Consider the following 19,500-nt stretch of genomic DNA (forward strand, 5'->3'; position numbering starts at 1 on the left):
ACTCTCATAACAAAGTGTTTAAAAAGGAGTATGCAAGTTGGACAAATGAGATGCCAAATCCAACCACTTTCATGTGGTATTGGACAGAAAGGACCACTTTTTTTCTCCTCCATTTGAAAATGCGGACGCTATCAGCACCACTGTCTAATTCCAATCAATGCAAGTCATCAGAATCAGGTGATACACCAACTTATATTCTTGTCTTCATGAAAGAAAGGAATCTATGTGTGTTAAACATGCTTGTATTATCATTAAACACCATTAACTTGTTAACAAAAATGTCTCTTTCATAAATAAATAAATATAAATTATAAATAGGAATGAGGTAGATCTCCTCGACTTGGTCAATTGAAAAGCCCCTGCTCTAACCACTAGGCCACTGAGCAGGTCTTCCACTTGGCAAACTCATGTGGCGGGCCGGACTGAAGGTGTTCAGGCCCGTGGGCCGCATGTTTGACAACGGAGATAATAATTTTTAGTCCGGTCCTCAAGTCAAATGTTTCATCAAATGACCGACTAGTGTCATGTTTTTCAAACTACAAACCCCGTTTCCATATGAGTTGGGAAATTGTGTTGGATGTATAGCACGCAGGGAGCTTCACGGAATGGGTTTCCATGGCCGGGCAGCTGCATCTAAGCCGTACATCACCAAGTCCAATGCAAAGCGTGGGATGCAGGGGTGTAAAGCACGTCGCCACTGGACTCTAGAGCAGTGGAGACGCCTTCTCTGGACTGATGAGTCACGCTTTTTCATCTGGCAATCTGATGGACCAGTCTGGGTTTGGAGCTTGCCAGGACAACGCTACATTTCAGACTGAATTGAGCAGAGTGTGAAATTCAGTGGAGGAGGAATTATGATGTGGGGTTGTTTTTCCAGGAGTTGGGCTTGGCCCCTTAGTTGCAGTGAAAGAAACTTTGAATGCTCCAGAATACCAAAACATTTTGAACAATTCCATGCTCCCAACCTTGTGGGAACAGTTTGGAGCAGGTCCCTTCCTCTTCCAATATGACTGCACAAACCAAGGTTCACAAAGACATGGATGACAGAGTCTGGTGGGGATGAACTTGACTGGCCTGCGCAGAGTCCTGACCTGAACACCTTTGGCGAGAATTAGAACGGAGACTGAGAGCCAGGCCTTCTTGTGTGACCTCACTAATGCACTTTTGGAAATAATGTTGGAAAATTGCTATAAACACACTCTGCAACCTTGTGGACAGCCTTCCCAGAAGAGTTGAAGCTGTAATAGCTGCAAAAGGTCATATTGAACCCTATGGGTCAGGAATGGGATGGCACTTCATGTTCATATGTGAGTCAAGGCAGGTGGCCAAATACTTTTGGCAATATAGTGTATCTTCCTATCAAAACATTTTGATAGATTTTTGAGCGCCGTGTGTAATGTTCTATATTTTCATTGAATGTTGGCATTGTTTACTTGAGTCATATTGCAGTCTACACATATCTCTTATGTGTGACTGCCATCTACTGGTCACACTTATCATTACATCCATCCATCCATTTTCTACCGCTTGTTCCCTTTTGGGGTCGCGGGGGGCGCTGGCGCCTATCTCAGCTACAATCGGGCGGAAGGCGGAGTACACCCTGGACAAGTCGCCACCTCATCGCAGGGCCAACACAGATAGACAGACAACATTCACACTCACATTCACACACTAGGGCCAATTTAGTGTTGCCAATCAACCTATCCCCAGGTGCATGTCTTTGGAAGTGGGAGGAAGCCGGAGTACCCGGAGGGAACCCACGCATTCACGGGGAGAACATGCAAACTGCAAACATGCAAAAAGATCCCGAGCCTGGATTTGAACCCAGGACTGCAGGACCTTCGTATTGTGAGGCAGACGCACTAACGCCTCTGCCACCGTGAAGCCCTAAAATTGCTTTGAGGTCGGTAAGCAAAACCAGAATAATTCCGTACATTAGGCGCACTGTCGAGTTTTGAGGGAAAAAAAGGATTTTAAGGAAAATATGGTATATTGGGTTTCGGTGGTACATTATATACTCAAGTTTTCAAATTAAGGAATAATCATGTTGTCAATAGTGATTTAAATGTCAATCAAAAATAATGGTGATTATTGTTTTTGCCAGGTGAAAGTGACAGACTTATTAAATGTACCTTCCGCCTGTAGCCTGTGCACCAGCCCACTGTAGACCGCTGCCAGTGCTGCCCCACATGCCATCTCCACCAGGACACGCTCTTCATCTAGCAGACAGAGGACACACACAGTCCTGCTCAAAAGTGTACGTACACGTGTAAAGAACATCAAGTCATGGATGTCTGGAGTCTCCAATCATTTCTACAACTCTTATTTTTTGTGATGTAGTGATTGGAGCACATACTTGTTGCTCACAAAAAACATTCATGAAGTTTCCTTCTTTTAGAAATGTATTATGGCTCTAATAAAAGCTACATTTTTGTTTCATCTCACCACAGAAATTTCCTCCAGAAGATCTTATCTTTGTCCATGTGATGTCAGGTGAAACAAAAATGCAGCTGTTTGGCCACAATACCCAGCAATATGTTTGGAGGAGGAAAGGCGAGGCCTTTAATCCCAGGAACACCATTCCTACCGTCAAGCATGGTGGTGGTAGTATTGTCTTGAGTTTCCAATACTTTCTACAACTGTTATTTTTTTGTGATGTAGTGATTGGAGCACATACTTGTTGCTCACGAAAAACATTCATGAAGTTTGCTTCTTTTATGAATTTTTTATGGCTCTACTGAAAATATGAGGGTCAAAAGTATACATACAGCAATGTTCATATTTGCTTACATGTCCCTTGGCAAGTTTCACTGCAATAAGGTGCTTTTGGTAGCCATCCACAAGCTTCTGCTTACATTTTTCACCACAAAATTGCTGCAGTTCATCTAAATGTGTTGCTTTTCTAACATGGACTTGTTTCTTCAGCATTGTCCACGCCTTTAAGTCAGGACTTTGGGAAGGCCATTCCAAAACCTTCATTCTAGCCTGATTTAGCCATTTTTGTACCACTTTTGAGGTGTGTTTGGGGTCATTGTCCTGTTGGAACACCCAACTGCGCCCAAGACCCAACCTCCGGGCTGATGGTTTTAGCTTGTCCTGAAGAATTTGGAGCTAATCCTCCTTTTTCATTGTCCAATTTACTCTCTGTAAAGCAGCAGTACCACTGGCAGCAAAACAGGCCCAGAGCATAATACTACCACCACCTTGACGGTAGGCATGGTGATCCTGGGATTAAAGGCCACACCTTTTCTCCTCCAAACATATTGCTGGGTATTGTGGCCAAACAACGCAGTTTTTGTTTCACCTGACACCACATGAACAAAGATAAGAATCTGGAAAAATCACTCCACGTAAGCGGCATGGCCGGAAACCAACATTGAATGACCGTGACCTTCGATCCCTCAGATGGCACTGTATCAAAAAACGAAATCAATCTCTAAAGGATATCACCACATGGGCTCAGGAACACTTCATAAAACCACTGTCACTAAATACAGTTGGTCACTACATCTGTAAGGGCAAGTTAAAACTCTACTATGCAAAGCAAAAGCCATTTATCAACAACATCCAGAAACGCCGCCGGCTTCTCTGGGCCCGAGATCATCTAAATGGACTGATGCAAAGTGGAAAAGTGTTCTGTGGTCTGACGAGTCCACATTTCAAATTGTTTTTGGAAATATTCGGACCAAAGGGGAATCGAACCATCCAGACTGTGATCGACGCAAAGTTCAAAAGCCAGCATGTGTGATGGTATGGGGGTGCATCAGTGCCCAAGGCATGGGTAACTTACACATCTGTGAAGGCATTATTAATGCTGAAAGGCACACACAGGTTTTGGAACAACATATGCTCCCATCTTTTTCATAGATGCCCCTGCTTATTTCAGCAAGACAATGCCAAGCAACATTCAGAACGTGTTACAACAGCGTGGCTTCGTAAAAAAAGAGTGCTGGTACGTTCCTGGCCCACCTGCAGTCCAGACCTGTCTCCCATGGAAAATGTGTGGCGCATTATGAAGCGTAAAATACGACAGCGGAGACCCCGGACTGTTGAACGACTGAAGCTCTACATCATGGGTGTCAAACTCTGGCTCGCCGTGTAATTTCACTTGGCCCTTGAGACAATATCAAATGAACATTAGAGCTGGCCCGCTGCTATACCACCGCATTCACCGCTAATACTCTTACTTGCCAACCCTCCCGATTTTCCCGGGAGACTCCCGAAGTTCAGTGCCCCTCCCAAATTTCATCCCGGGCAACAATATTGGGGGTGAGCCTCAAAGGCACTGCCTTTGGCGTTCTCTACAACCTGTTGCCACATCCGCTTTTCCTCCATACAAACAGCGTGCCGGCTCAGTCACATAATATATGCGGCTTATACACACACACAAGTGAATGCAAGGCATATTTGGTCAACAGCCATACAGCTCACACTGAGGGTGGCCGTATAAACAACATTAACACTGTTACAAATATGCGCCACACTGTGAACCCACACCAAACAAGAATGACAAACACATTTCGGGAGAACATCCGCACTGTAAAACAACATAAACACAACAGAACAAATAACCAGAACCCCTTGCAGCACTAACTTCTCCGGGACGCTACAATACACACCCCTCGCTATCACCAAACCCCGTCCACCTAACTCCGCCGCCGTAAAGAGGCATTCAATTATTATTTAAATTTTATTTGATATGCCATTGATGTTTTTTAATTATTATTATTATTATTTGAAACTCTATTTTGCATGTCACTATAAAGTTATATAAGCCTTGCTTGTTCAATATTCAATGCAAAACTTGTTTGGGTCCCTATTAAAAGGTTTATTTGTTCAACCTCAGCCCACGGCTTTGTTCAGTTTTACATTTTGGCCCACTCTGTATTGGAGTTTGACACCCCTGCTCAACATAAAACAAGAATGGGAAAGAATTCCACTTTCAAAGCTTCAACAATTAATTTCCTCAGTTCCCAAACGGTAAAGCTCGGTTGGTAGAGTGGCCGTGCCAGCAACTTGAGGGTTGCAGGTTCGATTCCCGCTTCCGCCATCCTAGTCACTGCCGTTGTGTCCTTGAGCAAGACACTTTACCCACCTGCTCCCAGTGCCACCCACACTGCTTTAAATCTAACTTAGATATTGGGTTTCACTGTGTAAAGCGCTTTGAGTCACTAGAGAAAAGCGCTATATAAATATAATTCACTTCACTTATTGAGTGTTGTTAAAAGAAAAGTTGATGTAACACAGTGGTGAACATGCCCTTTCCCAACTATTTTGGCACATGTTGCAGCCATGAAATTCTAAGTTAATTATCATTTGCAAAAAAAAATTGTCACACTTAGGTGAAGTATTGTCTGGGTTTTGTTTGGTTTCATGCTGTCTTGTCATTTCCTGTTTTATTTTGAAAGGTTAACTCTCCCTCTCGTTTCAGGTCACTTGCCCTTCCTCCTGTTTCACTGGTCTGATGTCTCTCCTGATTGCCTGATTGTGCCCACCTGTGTCACCCTCCCTCTTGTGTATAAATGTCTGGTCTTCCTCTCGTCTCGCTACGTGCCTCCAGCCTTGTCCACAGCCTTGAACCAAGTTTTGCTAAGTATTGCCTTGCCTTATTTATTGATTTCTTTGTTTCCTCTGCCATATGTCCCGGCAAGAAATCTGCGTTCAAAAGACTCCGGCTTATTAGTGATTCCTAGAGCCCAAAAAAAGTCTGCGGGCTATAGAGCGTTTTCCGTTCGGGCTCCAGTACTCTGGAATGCCCTCCCGGTAACAGTTCGAGATGCTACCTCAGTAGAAACATTTAAGTCTCACCTTAAAACTCATCTGTATACTCTAGCCTTTAAATAGACCTCCTTTTTAGACCAGTTGATCTGCCGCTTCTTTTCTTTCTCCTATGCCCCCCCCCTCCCTTGTGGAGGGGGTCCGGTCCGATAACCATGGATGAAGTACTGGCTGTCCAGAGTCGAGACCCAGGATGGACCGCTCGCCTGTATCGATTGGGGACATCTCTACGCTGCTGATCCGCCTCCGCTTGAGATGGTTTCCTGTGGACGGGACTCTCGCTGCTGTCTTGGATCTGCTTTGAACTGAACTCTGGCGGCTGTGTTGGAGCCACTATGGATTGAACTTTCACAGTATCATGTTAGACCCGCTCGACATCCATTGCTTTCGGTCCCCTAGAGGGCGGGGGGTTGCCCACATCTGAGGTCCTCTCCAAGGTTTCTCATAGTCAGCATTGTCACTGGCGTCCCACTGGATGTGAATTCTCCCTGCCCACTGGGTGTGAGTTTTCCTTGCCCTTTTGTGGGTTCTTCCGAGGATGTTGTAGTCGTAATGATTTGTGCAGTCCTTTGAGACATTTGTGATTTGGGGCTATATAAATAAACATTGATTGATTGATTGATTGATTAACTCTGAGAAAGAGTGATTTTGTTTGTTAAAGTTTTTTAGTCAAGAATTTTGTGTCTAATTTCAGTGCTTTGCCTTCTTTTTTTCCCCCTCCTCTTGGAGCGCTTTAGTTTGTAGTTTTCTCAGCTTTTTTATAGCGCACTTTCTGTTAAAAAGTTCTTGTCTCCTCTGCGTGAGTGATTTACCTTATTTTAGCTAATCAAAGATTGTTGTTCTTTTGTTAGATTTGTGTGTAATTTTGCTATTGCCTTTTTCTTCCCAATAGAGTGATTTTCTGTTTATTGCGTTTTGCCCATTTCTTTATCATAGATTCCATAGCCGCTCTGCTTTAATCACTCTGTTCAAAGAGATTTCAAAGAAAACTTAAATAAAGCCTGTGTCAATTGTCCCCCTTCAGTCCTCATTCTCGCCAAGGTTTAACAAAAATTAAGTTTATGAGTTTGAACATCAAATATGTTGTCTTTGTAGCATATTCAACTGAATATGGCTTGAAAAGGATTTGCAAATCATTGTATTCTGTTTATATTTACATGACAACATAATTTCCCAACTCATATGGAAACAGGGTTTGTAGAAATGATTAAAAACTCATTATTACTTTTGAGCACGACTGTACTGGACACTAAGATTTGTTGTCAACAGAACAAATGAAGAGTGAGAAGAAGAACTCACCCAGGAATGTCTCTAAAGCATGAAGGGCCTGGCGGTCAGTCACCACTTCAGAAATGACCGTCACCTCCTTGCTTCGACTGTATTCAAACGCTTGCTGGCAAACGGTCTTGGCCCCCAGACATTTGGCCTCGCTGCAGAGTGTTAAGGGAAGAGAAACATGCCATCTCAGAGTCTTGCCAAACGACACATGTTGTGATATCAAGGCGATGTAACCTGGTGATGTCATCCAGGGTGACTCTCCTTCCTGCCTTGACGGACGCATTCAGACAGTCGGCCCCCGCTGTCTCCACGGCGATGATGGGAACGTCCGCCCAGCCGACATTCTTCAGGCCCTGGACCACGCCGCAGAGGAGCCCACCTCCACCCACAGAGAGGAGCACCGCTCCGGGCTTGACACCAGGACCCAGACTGCTTGCGGCCTCTGTGATCACGCTGGAGTGGCCCTGCCTGGTCGTCACATGTTTATGGGGGGAAGAGCGAAGATCAGGATACTTCATTGGTCCTTAGTAGCCACGGTTACACGGTGCAACATGAGCAACAAATACAAATCTAAAACCTCCTGTATAAATAGCAGAGTTGCATATGACATCACCTCCACTTTTCTTCTTTGTGACTTAATTGACACGATGGTCAAGCAACTTGAACGTGGTATCAAAACAGTCAGAGTGAGTGTAGAGCAGGCCTGGGCAATTATTTTGACTCGGGGGCCAAAATTTGAAAACAAAATGTGTATGGGGGCCGGTATATCTGATTTTTAGGAACACTAATACAAAACCTCACAATAATGTCTGATTGAATGCTAAAAACGTTATGACGGACCGCCTTAAAAAACGGAATGGAGTGTTTTTTTTTTTAACTGAATGAGACACCCAGAATGTAAAGAATGTGGCATTTACAATATTATCTATGAAAGCTAAAACACTGAAAAATTGACAACATTGGGTATTCTAAAGTTACCAAAAACTAGTTTTAAAACCTGTGTCGATCTGGCATTCCAGGCTATAGGTCCCAGACTCTGGAACAAATTGCACCAGTCCCTCTGTGATCCTGACTGTGTTGAAACTTTCAGATGTAAAACTTCTCTTTTTAGTAAAGCTTTTAGTTAATGCACCTTTTAACTAGAATTTTTAATCTATTTTGTATCCTTTTTATGATGTTGCCCCTGTTGTTTACCTGAAAAGCGCTTTATAAATAACATTTACCTACTTACTCACTTACTAAAAAAAATCCCTGCTTTGACGCAGATCATCATACTAATTAGATTACCATAGTAACTAATTAGATCACCATAGTAACTAGTACATCATGCACAAGTGCAGATTCCAACCATTGAAATAATTTGTATACTGTAGTTCAAGACTTACGGTCATTTGAAAACATCACTACACATCATAATGGCAGCTACACTTTTGATCTTAAAGATCTAAAAAAATATTTGGGAATGTCCGGCGGGCCAGTTTGAAAAGCTTAATGGGCCGCATGTGGCCCCCGGGCCTTAATTTGCCCAAGTCTGGCGTAGAGTATGTCCTATTGGTTTTCTGTTCTTGGCTGTTCCAGAAGTTCTAATGGAGAGATCGGAAATAACTTTCATAGGGTCCTGATAGAAGTGGCTCATAAAGTGAGTCGAAAAAAATCACTTTTATCATCTTGTGGAATACGATCGGACCGTGCTTGTGTCTGCAGTGATCACTTTGGAAAATGTTTGTTTGAACATTCAATCTGTTTGAGAAACTTTCTGTGTTTCTCTACTATCCCTATGTCGAGTATTAAAAGACTACAGTTGGTACAAAATGCGGCTGATAGACTTTTTAGAAGAACAAGAAAGTTGGATCATATTACCGGTACGCCTATTCTGTATATACCTTTTTTCTTTTCTTTTTCTTTGTCATGACAAAAGGACATTTTTGTCATGAAAAGGGGAGGTTTGTGTGGTTCTTGTACTAATTGTAAGTGTATATTGTGTTTTTTATGTTGATTTAATAAAGAAAATAAAAAAATAAAAATAAAAACATTTTAAAAAATTGTTTTTTTAAAAGAAAAATTAATAAAAAATGATTCTGCGGCCCGGTACCAATCGGGCCACGGCCCGGTACCGGGCTGCAGCCCGGTGGTTGGGGACCACTGTTCTAGCCTTTAAATAGACCCCTTCTTAGACAAGTTGATCTGCCGTTTCTTTTCTTTTCCGCTCTACCCCCCTTTCCCTTGTGGACGGGAGAGGGCCAGGTCCGGTTGCCATGGATGAAGTGTTGGCAGTCCAGAGTTGGGGACATTTCTGCGCTGCTGACCTGTCTCCACACGGGATGGTCTCCTGCTGGCCCCACTATGGACTGGACTCCCTCACTATTATGTTAGATCCACTATTGACTGGACTCCCTCACTATTATGATAGATCCACTATTGACTGGACTCCCTCACTATTATGATAGATCCACTATGGACTGGACTCTCACACTATTATGTTTGATCCACTATGGACTGGACTCTCACACTATTATGTTAGATCCACTATGGACTGGACTCTCACACTATTATGTTAGGTCCACTATGTACTGGACTCTCACACTATTATGTTAGATCCACTATGGACTGGACTCTCACTATTATGTTAGATCCACTATGGACTGGACTCTCACACTATTATGTTAGATCCACTATGGACTGGACTCTCACACTATTATGTTAGGTCCACTATGGACTGGACTCTCACACTATTATGTTAGATCCACTATGGACTGGACTCTCACTATTATGTTAGATCCACTATGGACTGGACTCTCACTATTATGTTAGATCCACTATGGACTGGACTCTCACACTATTATGTTAGATCCACTATGGACTGCACTCTCACACTATTATGTTAGATCCACTATGGACTGGACTCTCACTATTATGTTGGATCAACAATGGACTGGACTCTCACTACTATTTTGGATCCACTATGGACTGGACTCTCACTATTATGTTAGATCCACTATGGACTGGACTCTCTCACTATTATGTTTGATCCACTATGGACTGGACTCTCACACTATTATGTTAGATCCACTATGGACTGGACTCTCACACTATTATGTTAGATCCACTATGGACTGGACTCTCACTATTATGTTAGATCCACTATGGACTGGACTCTCACTATTATGTTGGATCAACAATGGACTGGACTCTCACTACTATTTTGGATCCACTATGGACTGGACTCTCACACTATTATGTTAGATCCACTATGGACTGGACTCTCACACTATTATGTTAGATCCACTATGGACTGCACTCTCACACTATTATGTTAGATCCACTATGGACTGGACTCTCACACTATTATGTTAGATCCACTATGGACTGGACTCTCACTATTATGTTGGATCAACAATGGACTGGACTCTCACTACTATTTTGGATCCACTATGGACTGGACTCTCACTATTATGTTAGATCCACTATGGACTGGACTCTCACTACTATGTTAGATCCACTATGGACTGCCCTCTCACACTATTATGTTAGATCCACTATGGACTGGACTCTCACTATTATGTTGGATCAACAATGGACTGGACTCTCACTACTATTTTGGATCCACTATGGACTGGACTCTCACTATTATGTTAGATCCACTATGGACTGGACTCTCACTACTATGTTAGATCCACTATGGACTGGACTCTCACTATTATGTTAGATCCACTATGGACTGGACTCTCACACTATTATGTTAGATCCACTATGGACTGGACTCTCACTATTATGTTAGATCCACTATTGACTGGACTCTCACACTATTATGTTAGATCCACTATGGACTGGACTCTCACACTATTATGTTAGATCCACTATGGACTGGACTCTCACACTATTATGTTAGATCCACTATGGACTGCACTCTCACACTATTATGTTAGATCCACTATGGACTGGACTCTCACACTATTATGTTGGATCAACAATGGACTGGACTCTCACTACTATTTTGGATCCACTATGGACTGGACTCTCACTATTATGTTAGATCCACTATGGACTGGACTCTCACTATTATGTTAGATCCACTATGAACTGGACTTTCACACTATTATGTTAGATCCACTATGGACTGCACTCTCACGCTATTATGTTGGATCAACAATGGACTGGACTCTCACTACTATTTTGGATCCACTATGGACTGGACTCTCACTATTATGTTAGATCCACTACGGACTGTACTCTCACACTATTATGTTAGATCCACTATCAACTGGACTTTCACACTATTATGTTAGATCCACTATGGACTGCACTCTCACGCTATTATGTTGGATCAACAATGGACTGGACTCTCACTACTATTTTGGATCCACTATGGACTGGACTCTCACTATTATGTTAGATCCACTATGGACTGGACTCTCACTATTATGTTAGATCCACTATGGACTGGACTCTCACTATTATGTTAGATCCACTATGGACTGGACTCTCACTATTATGTTAGATCCACTATGGACTGGACTCTCTCACTATTATTTTAGATTCACTACGGACTGGACTCTCAGTATTATTTTAGATCCACTACGGACTGGACTCTCACTATTATGTTAGATCCACTATGGACTGGACTCTCACTATTATGTTAGATCCACTATGGACTGGACTCTCACAATATTATGCTAGACCCACTCGACGTCCATTGTATCCGGTTTACCCCAGGGGGGGGGAGTCACCCACATCTGCAGTCCTCTCCAAGGTTTCTCAGAGTCATTCTCATTGACATACCACTGGGTTGTGAGTTTTTCCTTGCCCTTATGTGGCTGCTGAAACGCGGATATCGTTGTGGCTTGTGCAGCCCTTTGAGACACTTGTGATTTAGGGTTCTATAAAAAAATATTGATTGATTGATATTAGTAGTGCTAGTGAGCAGAACTAAACGTAAAGAAAGAACAAGATAGCACATTTGTTTCTTTTCAGATGGTTCATCCAGTTATTGACATTATTAACACATTACTTTATCTGTTTCAGTCACTATGTTATTTAGTCACTACAGTAAGTATGTTCACATCCACGGGAACCACATGGGTTAGCCTACTCTATACAGTATTTACAACCTTACTAGTGTTCACTTCACAGCCAGAGATGGTTCATCTACTTATTGACATTATTTACACATTACTTTGTCTGTTTCAATCACTGTTATTTACACACTACAGTAATTACAACTTGTTTTCACATCCACAGGAACCACATAGGTTAACTTACTGTATTTAGTATTTAAAAGCTTACTAGTGTTCAACTTACAGCCACAGTTGGTTCATTCAGTTATTGACATTATTTACACATTACCTAGTCTGTTTCAGTCACTATGTTATTTAGTCACTCCAGTAATTACAACTTGTGTTCACATCCACAGGAACCACATGGGTTAGTCTACTCTACACAGTATTTACACCCTTACTAGTGTTCACTTCACAGCCACAGATGGTTCATCTACTTATTTACACATTACTACTTAGTCCGTTTCAGTCACTATGTTATTTAGTCACTCCAGTAATTACAACTTGTGTTCACATCCACAGGAACCACATGGGTTAGTCTACTCTACACAGTATTTACACCCTTACTAGTGTTCACTTCACAGCCACAGATGGTTCATCTACTTATTTACACATTACTACTTAGTCCGTTTCAGTCACTATGGTATTTAGTCACTACAGTAATTACAACCTGTGTTCACATCCACAGGAACCACATGGGTTAGTCTACTCTACACAGTATTTACACCCTTACTAGTGTTCACTTCACAGCCACAGATGGTTCATCTACTTATTTACACATTACTACTTAGTCCGTTTCAGTCACTATGGTATTTAGTCACTACAGTAATTACAACCTGTGTTCACATCCACAGGGACCACATGGGTTAGCCGACTCTATACAGCAATTACAACAGGGGTAGGGAACCTATGGCTCTAGAGCCAGATGTGGCTCTTTTGATGACTGCATCTGGCTCTCTGATAAATCTGACCTGACGTTACTTAACACGATAAATAATGAATAATTCCACTTGTAATCACAGTGTTAAAAATAATGTTAAAATTATAAAACATTCTCATGCATTTTTAATCCATCCATCCGTTTTCTACCGCACCTGTTCAAGAAATTGCGTTACTGGTAAGAAGTTATTTGTTTATTATTGGTTAGTGTGGGGCTTGCCCTCCTGGGGGTTCTTCAGACCCCCAAGCACCGACATGAGAGCCTGTTTCAGGGTTACAATATTGTTTTATTTTTCAATAAGTCTCTCAGTTGCTTTCCAGCAATAGTATTTCCAGCTCAAACCCAGTCTCTCCTCCTGGCTGCTGCTTATTACAGAGTGACAGGTGATTAGATAACAAGGCCCAGCTGGGCCATCTACGCACCTGTCGCTGCAGGCCCGCAGGCCACGCCCCCTCCACAGTTAGCTTCAGAATAACAATGTTATTACAAAGAATAAGAGACCTGTTATACTCTAGAAATGTTGGTCTTACTTAAAAATGTACGTGTTTAGTTGTGTTCAGTGTTAAAAAAAAAATTATATGGCTCTTACGGAAATATATTTTAAAGTATTTGGCTTTTTGGTTCTCTCAGCCAAAAAGGTTCCCGACCCGTGACCTACAACCTTACGAGTCTTCACTTCACAGCCACAGATGGTTCATCTAGTTCCAGGGTGTACAACTCCTTCCATCCGATTGTAGCTGAGATAGGCACCAGCACCCCCCGAGACGCAAAAGGGAATAAGCGGTAGGAAATGGATGGATAGACGTTGATTAGGTGGCAGATATATGTTTGCAAGGGCATTTTCAAGAAGGATATTTTAAGAGAAACTACTTCTTGTGAGACGAGGTTGGCCGACCCTGATCTAGTTATTGACATTACTTACACATTACAGTCTGTTTTGGTCACTGCAGTAATTACAACTTGTGTTCACAACCACAGGAACCACATGGGTTAGCCTACTCTGTACAAAAATAAAGAAAAACGGAAAATATTGTTTTGTAGAGATAAAAAAAGAGGGATTCCCGACTATAGACAGAAAAATCACATACCTGCATTTTGTGCGATCCAGAAAAATAATGAACGTAACATGAATGTTTTGGGGATATGGAACAAAGCCTGACTACCCTGAGAAACCCACCCAAGTATGGTGAGAACATGCAAACTCTACACCTGGTCTGCGAGGCTGGACATGCTATGAATGCACCTACCATATCAAGGGATGGTCAAAAGGAGAAACGTAGGTAAGTCCCTCTGTTTGAGCAAGTCGAAGTGCCTCGGCGTTGGCGTCGTCCCAGATCTGCGCACAGGGAGGTTCTTATGGCTTACTCCCAACACCATGTTCTATCTTACAACAACCTACTGTATACAGAAATGCACGTTCAAACTAACACATGCAGCAGCGAGACCATGCCCTACCTTGCCAACTATCTTCACAGTAGCACCTTGATCGCGTAGTCTCTGGACAACAAGGTGCGGGGTCGATGAGGGAATTACGATGGTGGCCGGCACACACATTTTTCTGGCTGCGTAGGCTGCTGCCATCCCAGCATTACCACCTGGAAGAAGACTTCTGTCACATTGCAGTCCTACTAAGGCAGGGGTCACCAACCTTTTTGAAAGCAAGAGCTACTTCTTGGGTACTGATTAATGCAAAGGGCTACCAGTTTGATACACACTTCAATAAATTGCCAGAAATAGCCAATTTGCTCAATTTACCTTTAACTCTATGTTATTATTAATAATTAATGATATTTATCTTTGTGGAAAAACTGATCATCTTAATGATTTCTCACAATAAATATATATAGAAACAGATAAATATATTTTTAAAAAAGGGTATTTCTGTCCGTCATTCCGTCGTACATTTTTTTTCTTTCTACGGAAGGTTTTATGTAAAGAATAAATGATGAAAAAAACACTTCATTGAACGGTTTAAAAGAGGAGAAAACACTGAAAAAATTTAAATTACATTTTGAAACATAGTTTATCTTCAATTTCGACTCTGTAAAAAGAAAGAAGAAGAGAAAAACTAGCTAATTTTAATATTTTTGAAAAAATTAAAAAAATAATTTATGGAACATCATTAGTCATTTTTCCTGATTAAGATTAATTTTAGAATTTTGATGACATGTTTTAAATAAGTTAAAATCCAATCTGCACTTTGTTAGAATATATAACAAATTGGACCAAGCTATATTTCTAACAAAGACAAATCATTATTTCTTCTAGATTTTCCAGAACAAAAATTTTAAAAGAAATTTAAAAGACTTTGAAATAAGATTTAAATTTGATTCTATAGATTTTGTAGATTTGACAGAATATTTTTTGGGGAATTTTAATCATAATAAGAAATATTTCACAAATATTCTTCGTCGAAAAACAAAAGCTAAAATGAAGAATTAAATTATAATTTATTTATAATTCTTTACAATAAAAAAATAAATTTACTTGAACATTGATTTAAATTGTCAGGAAAGAAGAGGAAGGAATTTAAAAGGTAAAAAGGTATTTTTTCTCTAAAATTGTATTTCCGAAAGTTATAGGAAGCAAAGTAAAAAAATAAATGGATTTATTTAAACAAGTGAAGACCAAGTCTTTAAAATATTTTCTTGGATTTTCTAATTCTATTTGAGTTTTGTCTCTCTTAGAATTAAAAATGTCGAGCAAAGCGAGACCAGCTTGCTAGTAAATAAATACAATTAAAAAAATAGAGGCAGCTCACTGGTAAGTGCTGCTATTTGAGCTATTTTTAGAACAGGCCAGCGGGCGACTCATCTGGTCCTTACGGGGGACCAGACCGTGTCGGTGACCCCTGTACTAAGATGTGATAGACGTGTCGGTGACCCCTGTACTAAGATGTGATAGACGTGTTGGTGACCCCTGTACTAAGATGTGATAGACGTGTCGGTGACCCCTGTACTAAGATGTGATAGACGTGTTGGTGACCCCTGTACTAAGATGTGATAGACGTGTTGGTGACCCCTGTACTAAGATGTGATAGACGTGTCGGTGACCCCTGTACTAAGATGTGATAGACGTGTTGGTGACCCCTGTACTAAGATGTGATAGACGTGTTGGTGACCCCTGTACTAAGATGTGATAGACGTGTCGGTGACCCCTGTACTAAGATGTGATAGACGTGTTGGTGACCCCTGTACTAAGATGTGATAGACGTGTCGGTGACCCCTGTACTAAGATGTGATAGACGTGTTGGTGACCCCTGTACTAAGATGTGATAGACGTGTTGGTGACCCCTGTACTAAGATGTGATAGACGTGTCGGTGACCCCTGTACTAAGATGTGATAGACGTGTTGGTGACCCCTGTACTAAGATGTGATAGACGTGTTGGTGACCCCTGTACTAAGATGTGATAGACGTGTCGGTGACCCCTGTACTAAGATGTGATAGACGTGTCGGTGACCCCTGTACTAAGATGTGATAGACGTGTCGGTGACCCCTGTACTAAGATGTGATAGACGTGTTGGTGACCCCTGTACTAAGATGTGATAGACGTGTTGGTGACCCCTGTACTAAGATGTGATAGACGTGTCGGTGACCCCTGTACTAAGATGTGATAGACGTGTTGGTGACCCCTGTACTAAGATGTGATAGACGTGTTGGTGACCCCTGTACTAAGATGTGATAGACGTGTTGGTGACCCCTGTACTAAGATGTGATAGACGTGTCGGTGACCCCTGTACTAAGATGTGATAGACGTGTTGGTGACCCCTGTACTAAGATGTGATAGACGTGTTGGTGACCCCTGTACTAAGATGTGATAGACGTGTCGGTGACCCCTGTACTAAGATGTGATAGACGTGTTGGTGACCCCTGTACTAAGATGTGATAGACGTGTTGGTGACCCCTGTACTAAGATGTGATAGACGTGTCGGTGACCCCTGTACTAAGATGTGATAGACGTGTCGGTGACCCCTGTACTAAGATGTGATAGACGTGTCGGTGACCCCTGTACTAAGATGTGATAGACGTGTTTGTGACCCCTGTACTAAGATGTGATAGACGTGTTGGTGACCCCTGTACTAAGATGTGATAGACGTGTTTGTGACCCCTGTACTAAGATGTGATAGACGTGTTGGTGACCCCTGTACTAAGATGTGATAGACGTGTTTGTGACCCCTGTACTAAGATGTGATAGACGTGTCGGTGACCCCTGTACTAAGATGTGATAGACGTGTCGGTGACCCCTGTACTAAGATGTGATAGACGTGTCGGTGACCCCTGTACTAAGATGTGATAGACGTGTCGGTGACCCCTGTACTAAGATGTGCTAGACGTGTTGGTGACCCCTGTACTAAGATGTGATAGACGTGTCGGTGACCCCTGTACTAAGATGTGATAGACGTGTTGGTGACCCCTGTACTAAGATGTGATAGACGTGTTGGTGACCCCTGTACTAAGATGTGATAGACGTGTTGGTGACCCCTGTACTAAGATGTGATAGACGTGTTGGTGACCCCTGTACTAAGATGTGATAGACGTGTTGGTGACCCCTGTACTAAGATGTGATAGACGTGTTGGTGACCCCTGTACTAAGATGTGATAGACGTGTCGGTGACCTCTGTACTAAGATGTGATAGACGTGTTGGTGACCCCTGTACTAAGATGTGATAGACGTGTTGGTGACCCCTGTACTAAGATGTGATAGACGTGTTGGTGACCCCTGTACTAAGATGTGATAGACGTGTTGGTGACCCCTGTACTAAGATGTGATAGACGTGTTGGTGACCCCTGTACTAAGATGTGATAGACGTGTCGGTGACCCCTGTACTAAGATGTGATAGACGTGTCGGTGACCCCTGTACTAAGATGTGATAGACGTGTCGGTGACCCCTGTACTAAGATGTGATAGACGTGTTGGTGACCCCTGTACTAAGATGTGATAGACGTGTTGGTGACCCCTGTACTAAGATGTGATAGACGTGTTGGTGACCCCTGTACTAAGATGTGATAGACGTGTTGGTGACCCCTGTACTAAGATGTGATAGACGTGTTGGTGACCCCTGTACTAAGATGTGATAGACGTGTCGGTGACCCCTGTACTAAGATGTGATAGACGTGTTGGTGACCCCTGTACTAAGATGTGATAGACGTGTCGGTGACCCCTGTACTAAGATGTGATAGACGTGTCGGTGACCCCTGTACTAAGATGTGATAGACGTGTTGGTGACCCCTGTACTAAGATGTGATAGACGTGTTGGTGACCAGGCTGGAGCTGCGATACTGAAACCTGAAGAGCAGACGATTCCTTTGGACGTTGACGCGAGCTGCAGAGGAGAGAGTTGACATAGAATTAGTCTCCGTGTAGGGCATCTCCACATGCTTCAATACTTCTTTTTACCTGCTGGCACAGGTGCCCGATACCACGGATCTTAAAGGAACCAGACGGCTGGGAGTTCTCCATTTTCAAGTACACAGCAGTCCCCACACGTTTGGACATGGCGACACTCTCCAGGAGAGGCGTGTTCACGTGCAAATGTTCATCCATGGTGCTGCAGCTGAAAAGCAGACGACATCTGTCTTTCTCCAAGGAAAATACCCTGCGCCTGCGTGGTTTTAGGCTGTTGGATCCGTTTAAACCGTGAAAAGGATACAAGTTTCTTCAGAGTTCTTCGAGAGGTAGTCAAGACAGGCAAAAGATGTCAAGATTTTACGAAAGGCGACGAGTAAAGTGGCACAGGGAACAGATCGAGTTGAAGAACGCACAAGTTTGCAGTGATCGCTTCATCACAGGTTTGATATACTTTTAACTTTTGTATTTCCAGTTTAAGTATTTTTTAGACATTATTAGTATTTTATCTTGTTTCGGAGCTCTTGAAAGTGCATTTTTGTTATGAGTCTTTAGCAAACCACATCGATTAGTGTAAATAAAAGAAAGCAAATGTCAGCAAAACTTAAAAGTTAAGTTTTTAACAAGGGCAGCAATCACGAATGAATCTTTCCACACATACACAATTTTGACATTTATAGTTATATTTTGATAAACTATCATAAATTAATCTTTCAGCACGTACACAATTTTGACATCTTTAGTTATATTTTGATAAACAATAACGAACGAATCTTCAAGCACATACACAATGTTGACACCTATAGTTATATTTTGATAATCATAAATGAATTTTTCAGCACATACACAATGTTGACATCTATAGTTATATTTTCATAAACAATCATAAATGAATCTTCCAGCAGATAAACAATGTTGACTTCTAAAGTTATATTTTTAAATAAATAATCATAAATTAATCTTCCAGCACATAAACAATGTTGACATCTATAGTTATATTTTCATAAACAATCATAAATGAATCTTTCAGCACGTACACAATGTTGACTTTTATAGTTATATTTTGAAAAACAATCATAAATTAATCTTCCAGCACGTACAC

At 41.9% G+C, this 19,500-nt stretch overlaps 1 protein-coding gene across 3 annotated transcripts in view; it reads right to left on the reverse strand.

The window, feature by feature from the left end:
* Positions 1 to 19,500, reverse strand: part of sdsl (serine dehydratase-like) — a 29,977-nt gene that overhangs the window by 1,215 nt on the left and 9,262 nt on the right. For all 3 annotated transcript variants that reach the window (XM_061886335.1, XM_061886334.1, XM_061886333.1), the window contains exons 2-8: positions 18,450 to 18,606; positions 18,339 to 18,375; positions 14,506 to 14,645; positions 14,298 to 14,386; positions 7,291 to 7,524; positions 7,078 to 7,208; positions 2,133 to 2,219 (exon numbers count right to left, since the gene is read on the reverse strand). In XM_061886335.1, the coding sequence (XP_061742319.1) occupies positions 2,133 to 2,219; positions 7,078 to 7,208; positions 7,291 to 7,524; positions 14,298 to 14,386; positions 14,506 to 14,645; positions 18,339 to 18,375; positions 18,450 to 18,596 (865 nt within the window). In that variant the 5' untranslated portion in view covers positions 18,597 to 18,606. The remainder of the gene's footprint in view (positions 1 to 2,132; positions 2,220 to 7,077; positions 7,209 to 7,290; positions 7,525 to 14,297; positions 14,387 to 14,505; positions 14,646 to 18,338; positions 18,376 to 18,449; positions 18,607 to 19,500) is intronic.

This window comes from Nerophis ophidion, linkage group LG24 (assembly GCF_033978795.1).
Source record: "Nerophis ophidion isolate RoL-2023_Sa linkage group LG24, RoL_Noph_v1.0, whole genome shotgun sequence".
Lineage (NCBI taxonomy): Eukaryota > Metazoa > Chordata > Actinopteri > Syngnathiformes > Syngnathidae > Nerophis > Nerophis ophidion.